The sequence below is a fragment of the Mustela putorius genome, unplaced genomic scaffold, assembly GCF_011764305.1.
Source record: "Mustela putorius furo isolate JIRA1106 unplaced genomic scaffold, ASM1176430v1.1 tig00003974_pilon_pilon_pilon, whole genome shotgun sequence".
In the NCBI taxonomy this organism is placed as follows: domain Eukaryota; kingdom Metazoa; phylum Chordata; class Mammalia; order Carnivora; family Mustelidae; genus Mustela; species Mustela putorius.
The window spans coordinates 293148-306015 of record NW_025422117.1 but is presented as its reverse complement, the minus strand read 5'-3'; the positions used below and the strand labels follow the sequence as shown (position 1 = coordinate 306015).

Genomic DNA, 12868 nt, shown 5'->3' with positions numbered 1-12868 from the left:
ACATTCCCTAGAAGGACCTGCTTCTGTGACAAAGGCTCTAGTTGGCTTCTGAGAACTCACACTTGAAATGTTCTGACAGAGTTTCTCCCAGGCTGAGTGTCTTGCTACACGCTGTGGAGGTTTGTACGGAGTTTCTGGCAACATTAGGATGAACCCGAGCTTTCCCCTGAGGGTCTAGAGCTTCAGTGACGGAGATGAGTCACATGGGCATTATATGCTCATAGGACAGACCCCTTTCCGAGCCCTGTACTCCCGGCTCCAGCTAGCCTGGCACGGATCGTCACTCATGAGATCAAGCACGTCGTCTACGACTGCATAAGGAGCCCCTTCTTGGAAATTCCTGCCTGGTTTCCTCTGGACTTTGCCTCCTGTTTTCTCCCTCTGCTGACAAGGCTTGTGTTCTGCTGCTCTAAGACTGCAACCATCAGTGCAACAACTTCTAGCTTCCTGAGTCGTTTTAGCCCATCCCTGGGCCTGAGGCTGACCCTGCGGCTCCTCGATACAGTGCATCTACGACTGTTTTCCAACCTGGGTAGCTGAGGTCAGCTTCTCTCAGAAGTACTGTCTGGAGCAGAAGCCTGAAGAAAGAGTGGGAGCTGACTGGCTAGAGAGGGGAAACACGGCTTCCCCAGTGTGAGAGAAGGGAAGGAAAGTGGCGAGAGGAGTACTTCACAGTCTGAGAAATGAGAGGAGGGAGAAGGCCAAGGACAGCCTCACTGGCCACACTGAGGATGGGAGCGCATCCCGGCCACACGCAGAGCTGAGGTGAGCAGACTCCCAGTTCCCGCAGGCAGCAGCACAGACCAGAACGCTCGGAGGCCCCCGTGAGCCGGCCAGGCAGGGTTCTCACCATAGGAAGTGGTATTCTTACATTCTTCAGATTCTAATTATTTGATGTTTTGCTGCTGTTCTTCATGGGGTTACTTGGTTGTTTGTGTTTGTTTTTAAAGCTGGAAAGGATCCTGAAGGAGAAAGTTCTTGAGAGGAAATGCAAAGAACAGGAAGAAGGGGAGAGAAGGTATGAGAACGAGAAGTGGATGAGTCTGTATTTTTACCTTTTTTCTCACTGAGTTCTCCTGAAGCCTCTTTCAAAAAGCTTACATTTATTTGAAAACCTGCCAATATTTGGTTTTAAGCTAAGTCTTAAATCTGAAGTTTTTAAAAACAAAGAATTACATGAGCACTTACCACTATAGAAGAATGCCTAATATCTAATGCATAGGTATGGTCCAAAACATGTGAGTTTAATTTTAAAAAATTGCTAACATCTTCTTTGATGATCCCAAGATTGCGGAGGCCATTCATCATTTTTCCTTCTAGTTTCAGCATATCCAAAAGACTTTTAAAGGAAAAAAAAAAAGTTTTACTTTGATTTGCCAAGTTAAAAAAAAAAACCTTTATTTAAAGTTTATAGCTTTCTTAAAGCCTCAGAAACGAATTCCACTGGTATTTTTAATAATAGCGGGAAAAAATATTAAACTCATTGACAATCAAGACGAGGAGTTCTAGTTAGTTATTTAGGGTAAACTCAGGTTGACTTTTTTTTCTGTAGTGATAAGATCTTAAAATCTAAGAGGTAAGGCAACAAGGTATATTTATTATATTCTTTTTTTTTTTTTTTAAGATTTTATTCATTTATTTGAGAGAGAGATCACAAGTAGGCAGAGAAGCAACAGACTCCCCACTCAGAGAGCCTGATGCAGGGCTCGATCCCAGGACCCTGAGACCATGACCGGAGTCGAAGGCAGAAGCTTAACCCCCTGAGCCACCCAGGTGCCCCTATTTATTACATTCTTAAGCAAAGAAGTGAAGATATGTTCACTCACCCAAGTGAGCCAAAAATGAAAGGAACAGTACAATAGGTTACTCTTTTTGTAAAGCTACTATTAAAACAAGGTGAGATCAAATAGGACCTAATATATAAAATTTTAGCACAGAAAAGAGCCATTAAAGCATGAAAGTTCACATCTGTTTAGAATACATATTAAAATTTCGAATCATATGTATATAATACTCTGAGAGCGCTTAGACATGACAGAAAATATTATAGCTAAAAAATAACATCAACAAATAATGCTACTGGCAAAAAGTCTGGGCTGTTTGAGTCTCTAAGTTTCTACTGAGGAAGCTCACATGTGTGCCAGGTAAGTGCCTTGTTCTTCCCAAATAGAGCGCCTCTCACCCTGTCTTCCCCCAGGAAGTCCTAGGAAGGCCCAGACAGGTGGTCTCCGGCCCAGGTCCCGCAGCTGGTGCACAGAGCGGGGATGTGAATGCTGTGGGAAGATAGCACTTCCCTGTAGCTGTGGCTTTATGGATTGTGGTAAAGTGTGCTGGTGTTTGGAAAAGTAAAAGTTTACCAGGCAAGGAAGGATGTTATTACTTTTTGAAACCAACTGTTAAAATTCATATTTATAATATTTAACCTAATTGCCTCCTTAAAAAAAATCCAATCATGCAGATCACTTTGCTTTTCAGAAATGAACAGAATCAGAATAAAGCAATATATGGATTTTAGAATACCATTCTCAGGGAGGTCTATAGAAATCTACATTTATTAAGTATTTTATTTAGGGGCACCTGGGTGGCTCTAGTCGGTTAAGCATCTGCCTTTGGCTCAGGTCATGGTCTGGGGTCCTGGGATCGAGCCCCGTGATTCTCCCTTTCCTCCCCACTCCTACTCTGACATTATCTCTGTCCCTATCTCTGTCTCTTTCCCTCTCAAATAAACTTTTTTTTTTTTAATTTAAAGAGGCACCCCTAGAGATCTATATTAAAAAAGTAGAGATCTAATACCTGAACTTGTACAAAAGCAGGTGTTTTTTTTTTTTAATAAGTGCTTCAAGCTGGCCTGGAGGGCTTAGCTCTGAAAGTCTGTATCCTAAGGCAGTTCTGACCACTGCCTTACAAAGCACACTTTTCAGCCTCCCCTCCAACCTATTAGAGGATAAGTGTGGTAAAAGGAGCACTAGCTTAAATACCACCCTTCTAATAAGATTTAGTCTGGGTTACGATGCTACTTCACACATGGCTTCTTGAAGTTCTTAACCCCTTCGGTCTAAATTCTCTTATGTGTAAAATAAGAATTCTGGATTGCATTGCCAATGTTCTCTCCATTTTACAGTGCTTACTGATCAGACACTTTTGGGGGGCAACAGAATTTTAATATTCCCCATAGCTTTTGTATCTACCATCTTTGTAATCTCAACCTAGTTTCCCAGGAAAACCATCAATGGAAAAACCAGACAGAGTTACAGGGTATACTGGAAAGAGCATGGGATTTTGAATCCTGCTACTATTTGCCAGCTGTGTCCCTGCTTTTGTGTGACACTTGAGTCTTCGTTTCCCCATCTAAAAAACAGAATGGTGAGAATCCCTTTATAAGGCATAAAGATTAAATTAATTCACTATGGGGCACACAGTTGCCCTCAATAAGCATGTTTCTTCCTTTGTCTTTTTAAATCTTGAATTTGGGCTACCAATTAAAAAAAATGGTTCTTTAAATGTGTTAGGTCTATTTATCAGTAAAACTCCTTGTATCTCTGGATTTTGAAAAAATTAATATAATTTCTTATGCCTCTCTTTTAAATAGTTACTATCTTTAGATTTGCTTAGAGCTCTTCACTGGCTTCTCCTGCTCTTGAGAGGAAAGGTGAAAATCCGAAGCCTGGTGGCACAGTCTGCCCCTTCCTTGCCCACCTGGGTGACCGCAGCTTCTTCCGGCTCCTCCTCCCTCCACAGCCTGGCCACAGGACAGGATTTTCATTTTCTCAAATGGGCCACTGCTTGCAGAACCCCCACTCCCCACTCTGCCTTATCTATCCTTTAAGTGTTAGCTTAAATGATCCCATCCTTGAAGAAATCTGACATTCCCCATGTTCTATCAAGAGCTACTTTAAATCTCCGAAGTTTTACACTCCTAGAGCCCTGCAAACCTTCCTGCACTATCATTATGTATTTACTATCTGTTACCCCACCAGACCGCTTATTTCTGTCGTCTTCACCACTACGCCCCAACACCTACCAGTTTCTATAGCAGAGTAGGCACTCAGATAGTCACTGAGCTGAATTGTAATACTGATTTTATAATCCTGAATTTTAATGTTTCATGCATTACAAATACATATTTTATCAAGAGCCCCAGAGGACTCTGAGACAGACAACTTCATTAAGATACAGAGAAAAACCACACAAGTAGGGATCTCAAGATACCTCTGTTATGTCTTTCTGTCTGGTAGTTATACTGTGGGGACATGCTCAGGCAGGACAGGTTGGCTATCGAAATGATTAACATCCACTTTGCACCAGTTTGTCTGCTCAGATCTGTGGTTGAGGGGATTATGCTTAGGGAAAGAGATGTGTCAGTGGCTCCAGGGTAGAGAATGTGAAACACCATTTACGGACCTCCTCAAGTTCACTCGGCCCTACCTGCCTTCCTCCCGGGTCACAGCCATGGCCTCCCGCTGCTAACCTTCTAGGGGATGAGAGCCAGGCTTGGTCCTGGCCTTGGACTCAAGCAGCGCTGACCAGACTCATGGAGGCTCCGGCTCCTCCAACTACATCCAGGGACCGAAGGCAAAGACTGTATCCGTCCCCTACAACCCAAAATGCAGTGAGAGACGGGCGCTAGGAAAGAAGCATAAAATAATTCCTCACTCCCGTTCGTTCCCTAAACAGGGAATTGTGCAGTACTAGTCCCATGGGACGTCTCTCTGGATCTAGGATATAACCTCGGTAACATGTCATTTTCCTTCCTTCTCCTCTTTCCGGAATCATCTTCTTTTAGGCTCCACACTGATTTTATTCTCTAGGTTCTGACTTCTTTCTGGGAATTTATTTTGTGCTAAAAGTGTCAGAAGATACAAACACCTTCACATCTTGTCCTCCTGCAAGGGCCTTCGAGGAGCTACGGCCAGTGATCACATCAGTGAGGAACAAAATGTGTCCCAAGTCACGCAGATCACCACTGACCAGCTGGATGAGGTAACGGGGCTTTGTTTCCCGAATAATTTACAGCCTTTCTAAGTAACTGGGCAAAACGTTCCTGCTACGAAAACCTTCCCGAAATCTACGCACCGACTTACTCCCTCTCTTGAACCCGTCCTCACCATTCCTGAGCGCAGACGGAATTCCTGTCCTGCTGAGGCTTGCAGGCCAACAGCTAACAACAGCTCTACCCCTGCTCTGGAGAGGGCTTCTCCTGTGTATCTTAGTTATCATTTTTCCCAAGCATCCAACTACATAAAAAGAAAAGCTTCATTGGTGCTACTGCATTTCTCAGTCTTTTCTACATTTTCCTAGGCTTCCCCAACTGGTAAGAAAATGAAATAAACATTTACTTAATTGAAGTCCAATGATGGTATATTCAATTGAATTAAAACTGAATATCTGAACTAAGTATCGTGTTTACTAAATTTATCTTATAAATACTAATTTTTTAAGTAGCTGTATGCTTCTCTTTAAAAGTAAAATAAACTCAGTTTGGTTTTTCTTGTTCGGCCCATGACTAATTTGTGGATCAGTGCCTGTGACAAATACGAGACTTTCTAATTTTGCCCTAGAGCAGTTTTTAAAAAGATTTTGAGAGAGAGACAGAGAGAGAGAGAGGACACATAAGCAGTGGCCAACTGAGCTGCCGAGGTGCCCCTACTCTACGGCATTTTGGAAAAATTATTTGGACCTGTGAAAACAGAATGCTGAAACCTGAACGCTACAATTTCAAATATCCTTTCTGACAAATACAAGCACTTTAAACTCTTCCTGTTAATTCCATTCTTCTGGGAAAATGCCTTGTGTTCCTTTCAGTTCCTTCCGGAGGGTAGAGTCCCTGCCTACTCAGCACAGCCCCATGGAACTGCCCTGCTAAAGGACAGACCTATAAGGAAAGACAGTTTGCAACAATGCGGCAGGTACGGATGCAAGGTTTAGAAACTTCAGTTTTCACATCTGAGCACATGTCTCCAGGGTTTCTCCCAGGCCTGCATTCTAAGACACTTGGGAGTTTTCTAGCAAAGTAACAGAACGGTTTTGAACAAAAATATGTATTTGCTTTACTTTTAAAGTGATTATCTGCATTTTGGGAAACACTTAACTCCACAATATTTTCCTACATATAAATCATAGTTTCTATCAGTAATTTAACACTTACCTAAAAGGATCATAAGCATTCAGATCCACACGAAGTCCATTTATGAACAGACAAGCATCACCTGGCTGAATTTCAAATCTCTCATGAAGACCCTTGAAAGAGAGCAGGGTAATAGTTAGCCAAGTCCTACAACAACAGCAACCTGTGCCTGAAGTTGGTGAATTTTCCACAGAGTCATAGAGTAAATACTTTGGGCTTTGCTGGCCATGTCGTCTCTGTTGCAGCCACTCAACTCTTTCCTGTAACACAAAAGCAGCCACAGACAACACGCAGACAAACAGGCATGCCCAGGTTCCAATAAACCTTGACTTTATGAAAACAGGAGTGAAGCTGGATTTGGCCTCTCCGTGGTTAGCAGCCTGCTCACCCCTAAGCTTAAGTGATGGAAATCTCGTGATAGCTTAGAGACACAAATACCTGAATATTTTGATAAATGTTTCTGCAATATGTATAAAGTTCTAGCTCTAGGACAATTACTTACCTAATACATCTGTATCGTGTGTGTGTGTGTGTGTGTGTGTGTGTAGGCGAACACATACTTAGAATAGGATAGTTGCCACACTCCTAGTCCTTACTATCACAGACTCAAAACTTTGGTGGGTTTGGAAATACAAGCTGGAGGTCACTCCAAATTCATGTAGGTTCCCATTAAAGCAGTGTGTCCATGTTCATCTTTTTTTCATTCAGTACATGATCCCCGAGCATATCAGAAACACTTAGATTTTCTATGAGCTAGAAACCACTCCAGGGGCTAGAGCAGTAACAGAAGTAAAGAATGTAATGCTCTTGCCAGTACAGCATAGTTACCAAGATAGTGCGGAGGGGGTCATATCCACTTTAAACCCCAGTCTTGCCATTTAGTCACGGTAAGAGTTGGACCAAATTACTTTGCTTCCATATGTCTCTGTTTCCTCATCTGGAAAATGGAGTACTTACTTCTATCTCACAGGTAATAAAGAATAAATGTGATCTATATCTGTGTCTAGTCACACAGGCAGCAGTCACAAGTGAAGCTTTCATTACTATTAGGGCAGGCAGATTCATTTAGACGGAAAAACAGAGGTTGATATCAATTATTCTAGAAAGGCAGGTGAAGCAAGTAACAAGAAGAGATTCAGAAAAGGTTTGGAAGAGTTTAATTTTCCTGTGTGTTATCACTCACCACAACAGGTTACATAAAGAAAAGGGAGAGAAGGATCTAAATTTGTAACAGGACAGAAAATAATTCCACTTGATTTATACAGAATACTAGCAAGAGATTAAACTCTAACAGAAGAAGATTCATAGATGAAACTCTGATAGATCTTTAACTATTTCTGTGATTTCTATCATTTATTCTAAGAAATCTGCATTCTAACTCCAAAATCTATAGATGCCTAATGAACTCATTGCTTATTTTCCAAAACTTGCACAGAATTCTCATACACAGGGTGTCAAGCTCTCTCCAGCACCTAATTCGTTTTAGGCATCTCAACGATAAGGAGAAAGCAGTCAAGCACATAGATCTATACTAAACTATTACCCTCTACAAGGCTGATGCCAGCCACAGGGCCTTGAACAAAGATAGTCGAAACAGGGTAACCAGTTGAACTCATGGATTTGACTGCTGAAATACTGTTAGTCTACTGGAGACTGCTGCTGACCAATTCTTTCTCCTTCCCCTTGGAGGAGTATGCCTTCAATCCTGGAAAATTACCCAAGTGTACAATTTAAGAGAGGTTTTTGCAAATCAAAAGGTTAAGACTTCAGTTTCCAGCGATATGATGAACCAGACATCCTGAAATCCTACTAAAAAAATGTTAGATTAAAATATTAATAATGCCCTCTAAATAGATGGTTTAGTTTTTTTGTTTTTGTTTTTTTTTTTAAAGTAAAGACTTCGTGTAAGGGCAGAGAAGTAGCAGGAATATGAGTCCAAGGATACAAGCAAACACTGAAGGCCCCGTCCCAAGGAAATCTCAAGCTTCCTAGGCAGCCTAAAGCTTGGGGCTTGCAGGGCTGATCTCAGAAGGACCAGAGCCAAGGCCTTGGGCCCACTCAGCAGGGAGAAGGGTCAGAGGTATCCTGGGCACACAAATGAAAGGTGTGAAAGGTGATCTAGAAAACACACTGCCCTGAAGAAACAGCATAGAAGCTTGCTGGTCTCACCTTGGTTCTTGGTGAGGGAAGAACAGGTTTTCTTTTTCTTTTTTATTATGTTAATCACCGTACAGCATGTCATTAGTTTTTGATGTCGTGTTCCATGATTCATTGTTTGTGTATAACACCCTGTGTTCCATGCAATCTGTGTGCTCAATACCCATCACCGGGCTAACCCATTCCCCACTTCCTCCCCTCCAAAACCCTCAGTTTATTTCTGAGTCCACAGTCTCTCATGGTTCATCTCCCCCTCCGATTTCCCCCCTTCATTTTCCCTTCCTTCTCCTAATGTCCTCCATGCTGTTCCTTATGTTCCACAAGTGAAACTCTACGATAACTGACGTTCTCTGCTTGACTTACTTCACTCAGCATAATCTCCTTCAGTCCCATCCATGTTGAATACCCAACTTTTTTAAAAAAAGATTTTACTTATTTGAAACAGAGGGAGAATGAGAAAGACAGAGACAGACTCTCCATTGAGCTGGAAGCCCTATGCAAGGCTTGACCCTAGGACCCTGAGATCATGACTGAGCCAAAGGCTGCTGCTTAACCGACTGAGCCACCCCGGAGCCCCAAGAACAGGTTTTCCTAAGAATTCATGACCTCTTTCATCTTCATAGGAGCTTGAGGCTCAATTTCACATTATTTTTAAGGTCCCAAAAATATACACAGACCTTTAATTTGAAGTGGAGTTAAGCTGGGAGTGCTCTTTGGCTTTGAGCGGAAACAAATACAAATTCCCAACGAGAAAGAGAGCCTCGTTCAAAAAAAGAGGGAGTACATTGCAACATAACCCCCTTTAAGAACGAACCAAGCTGGATCATTACGTGAAGCTAAAAAGAATTGTGATTGAGTGAATCTCAGAAGACTGGCTGAGCTTTCTAATGGTAAGTCTGTTTATAAACATGTCTGGAGGCCCCTAGGCTGAAAATGCATTCATTCTGAATTTTAAAATTGAAGTCAGATATATCTTGATGTAGATGTTTTGTTGTTGTGTTTTTTTCCAGGATGAGTGATGAGAGAAGATTACAATTTTTAAAAAAATGTCCTACAGAAGAACTCTGAGAAAGGACATTTGATTAGGGTTTTTTTTTACAATTCTAAAATTTTCATTCCTCCTAAGTAATTAGTTCACATAATTAGAAAAGGTATGAGTTTTTATTTGGATTGGGTATGATTCTTTACTTGGATTTTGTATTTAAATACTTGCATTTGGTTTATTACATAATTATGAGATTAAAACAATCTATTACACAACCATTGAAGAAAAAAAAAAAAAAAGTTACCAGATTACCCCTCATATCTCCATTTTATTCCCTGGACAAAAAAGTGTTACGGAAACAAACAGCTTATAGTAAACAATAACACATACACACTGGACTGACATTTCTAATTCTGACCAATATCTGATTACAATAACAATTCTGAACTTCAAAATGTAATTTGCTGTACTCTGGGCTGAAAGCAGTTGCCTCCTGAATAAAACCAAACCCATATTCACGTCTGTAACTTCAGCATGGTCATATTTTCTGACTAATCTCTGCATGACTTTTGCTCTCCTAGTTACTATTACACATGTATCATCATGTAACATCCTCGGTCATCTCTTCCTTTAAAAGGTCGCTAATGATTCTATTGTAAAAAATAATAAAATTAGTTTCTGATCTCCTCCTGCTGCCTCTCCTCTTGCCCAGCCCAACCTCACTCAACAGTTTTCAACTCTCATGGTTTGAAAATCTGATGCCAACCTGGTTTTCACAGTGTACCCTTTTAATAATGTGTTCAAGTCTTTCATTTCAGAAAAGTACCTAATTCCAACTTTAAACATTTGCTCTGTCCATTTCACAGACTCCACTACAAGAATGTTGGATTTCCTTTACCCGCCTTTTACTTGTCATTTTTCTTGAATCCTATTTGCTTTAATTTTTTTTTAAGATTTTATTTATTTGAGATTGAGAGAGAATGAGAGAGAGAGAGAGCACCAGCAGCAGAGGCAGAGGGAGAAGCAGGCTCCCCCCTGAGCAAGAAGTCCCCACACTGAACTTGATCCCAGGACCCTGAGATCATGACCTGAGCCAAAGGCAGACACTCAACTGGTTGAGCCACTCAGGCGTCCCCACACTGTACCCTTAAAAACATTTTTTAAATTAATTTTTAAAAATGTTCAGTGTTCCAGAATTGTTTACACACCACACCCAGTGCTCCATGCAATCCGTGCCCTCCATAATACCCACCACCAGGCTCACCCAACCTCCCACCCCCCGCCCCTCCAAAACCCTCAGACTGACAGTGTACCCTTTCAATAATGTGTGTTCAAGTCGTTCATTTCAAAAAAGTACCTAATTACAGCTTTAAACATTTGCTCTGTCCATTTTATAGACTCTACTACAAGAATGCTGGATTTCCTTTATCTGCTTTTTATTTGTCATTTTTCTTGAATCCTTTCTACTTGTTTTAACTTCTTCTTTTTTTTTTTTTTAAGATTTTATTTATTTGAGATTGAGAGAGTGAGAGAGAGCACGAGCAGCAGAAGGAGAGGGAGGCTCCCCACTAAGCAGGGAGCCCGATGCGGGGCTCAATCCCGGGACTCTGAGATGGACTTGAGCAAAAGGCAGATGCTTAACCAACTGAGCCACTCAGGCGTCCCTTCTTTGCATTTCTTACTTCTAGCCACTATGTCTCCTCCTATGCTTTTTATAAGGTCAGTTCTCCGTTGTGCCACTTAAAATTTTGCTCTGTATTTCTAAAATGGTTACTCTCAAGATCGTTGCCAGGTCCTTCCAGCTCTGGTTTCACTCTCTGGCGACCTGGCCATCCCCCCTTCTTTCCGGCCCATCTTCGCCCTTGAGTCTCTACACTTCTGCCTCATGTGTTGCATCTCCGCTTCATTAGCTTTTCGAGCACGTGTCTGAATGTCGTGCCGCAGTCCTTCTCTGCTCAGTGAAGTTTCTTCATCTCTGGTATAGTTTGGTTCCTCCTCTTCCCCTTTATGGGGACATCTTGAGATGCATGTAATATGTCTACACCTTTCTGAGCACATCTGAATCACCTAGATTTTCTTGCACCAGGCATTAGCAGGGGAGATCATTTTGGAGTAAAAGAGGCAAAATTAGCCTCCAGGTTTCCTGGCCTGCAGTTTCAGTACAGTGGTCTACAGTGTGAGCCGGGTCTCCCAGTATCATCTTCCTTAGATTCTCCAATATTAACCAGCTCAAAGGCTCTCACCACCAGACACTTTTCCTCTTCACATAGCCACCAAAGGATGCTGCCCTGATGTCCTGGAGGAGCTGCTCCCTCAAATTAGCCAGGTTTTCTTCCCTCTGCCACTTCCTTGCACTCGGCACGACCCCCCTCCCGCAGCAGACGTCCCTCTCCTATCTGTGTCAGTCCCACCTGCCCACAGAGCTCCTTCTCAGAGCAGAGCCCTCTCCCCGGAGAGGGAGCACTTGCTGCTTCTTCCCGGGACCCCGGCCGCGTCCCGTACTTCCCCTCCACAGGACTCTGGCTTTATGCTTCAGTTCTGCTGGGGCTGGGCATTTCCCACCACACACAAAATTTAGGTTTTTGCTTCTGCTAGTTTTGCTGAAAATGCTGTTTCATTCTTCTTGTTGCTGTGTATGATTTTTAGGAGAATAAATGGGACTATTTTGAATTGGGCTGCAGCCATATTCCTATTGGAGCCAATCGCTATCTTCTTAATAATAAAATGTCAGCTTAAGCCAGCTTTAACTCAAAATATAACTAAACAAAATTAACCAAAGCCAGCTTCCCTAGCTAAGTTGACAATAAAATGCCCAATTATACAAATAATAAAGATACTAAAATTTCAAAGATCCAAATAATTCCTAAAAAAAAAAATGAGGAGATACAGCAAATACTAGGATTGACAGATAATGTTAATCCTGGATTAACATAATGAAATATGAACTGAAAGATCTTTTTAAATGTGATATTAGAATAACTCTGTAATAATTCTAACCTTAGGGGCGCCTGGGTGGCTCAGCCCGTTAAGTGTCTGCCTTTGGCTCAGGTCATGATCCCAGCATCCTGGGATCGAGCCCTGCATTGGGCTCCCTGCTCGGTGGGGAGCCTGCTTCTCCCTCTCCTGTTACTCCCCCTGCTTGTGCTTCTTCTCTCTGTCAAATAAATAAATAAAATCTCAAAAAAAATTCTAACCTTAAACTTGTCATTTTGACTACATTTCTACTATTTCTGCCATCTTGACACTGTATATATTTACAAAATATGCTCACAGATTATTCTAATCTGAACCATGTAATTACATTTTCCAGAAGGAGTTTGAAGAAGATGACTTCTTCAAAGCTAGTACCAGCAACTAAACCCAGAACTTCTGCCTGTTCTTATTTCCATAGCTATTTTATTCCTTCAGTTCTTCTAATAGCCCTAAAATCAGGTTTTGTGGAGCAACAGAAATTATTCTGAATTTCTTTCAAACACAGAAACATTGTTGTATAGTTTCAAAAGCATAGGATAAATTCAATTAAACAGATGGAGAAGTAATGTATGAAATTTAATACATTTGATGGTATTACTGTAACCAGGTTCTTAATACAAAGAACTCCA

At 41.6% G+C, this 12868-nt stretch overlaps 1 protein-coding gene across 3 annotated transcripts in view; it reads right to left on the bottom strand.

Moving 5' to 3' along the window:
• The window catches only part of UGGT2 (UDP-glucose glycoprotein glucosyltransferase 2), a 186357-nt gene that overhangs the window by 111822 nt on the left and 61667 nt on the right, over positions 1 to 12868 (bottom strand). For all 3 annotated transcript variants that reach the window (XM_045070885.1, XM_004746131.3, XM_045070886.1), the window contains exons 11-12: positions 6146 to 6237; positions 1189 to 1339 (exon numbers count right to left, since the gene is read on the bottom strand). In XM_045070885.1, the coding sequence (XP_044926820.1) occupies positions 1189 to 1339; positions 6146 to 6237 (243 nt within the window). The remainder of the gene's footprint in view (positions 1 to 1188; positions 1340 to 6145; positions 6238 to 12868) is intronic.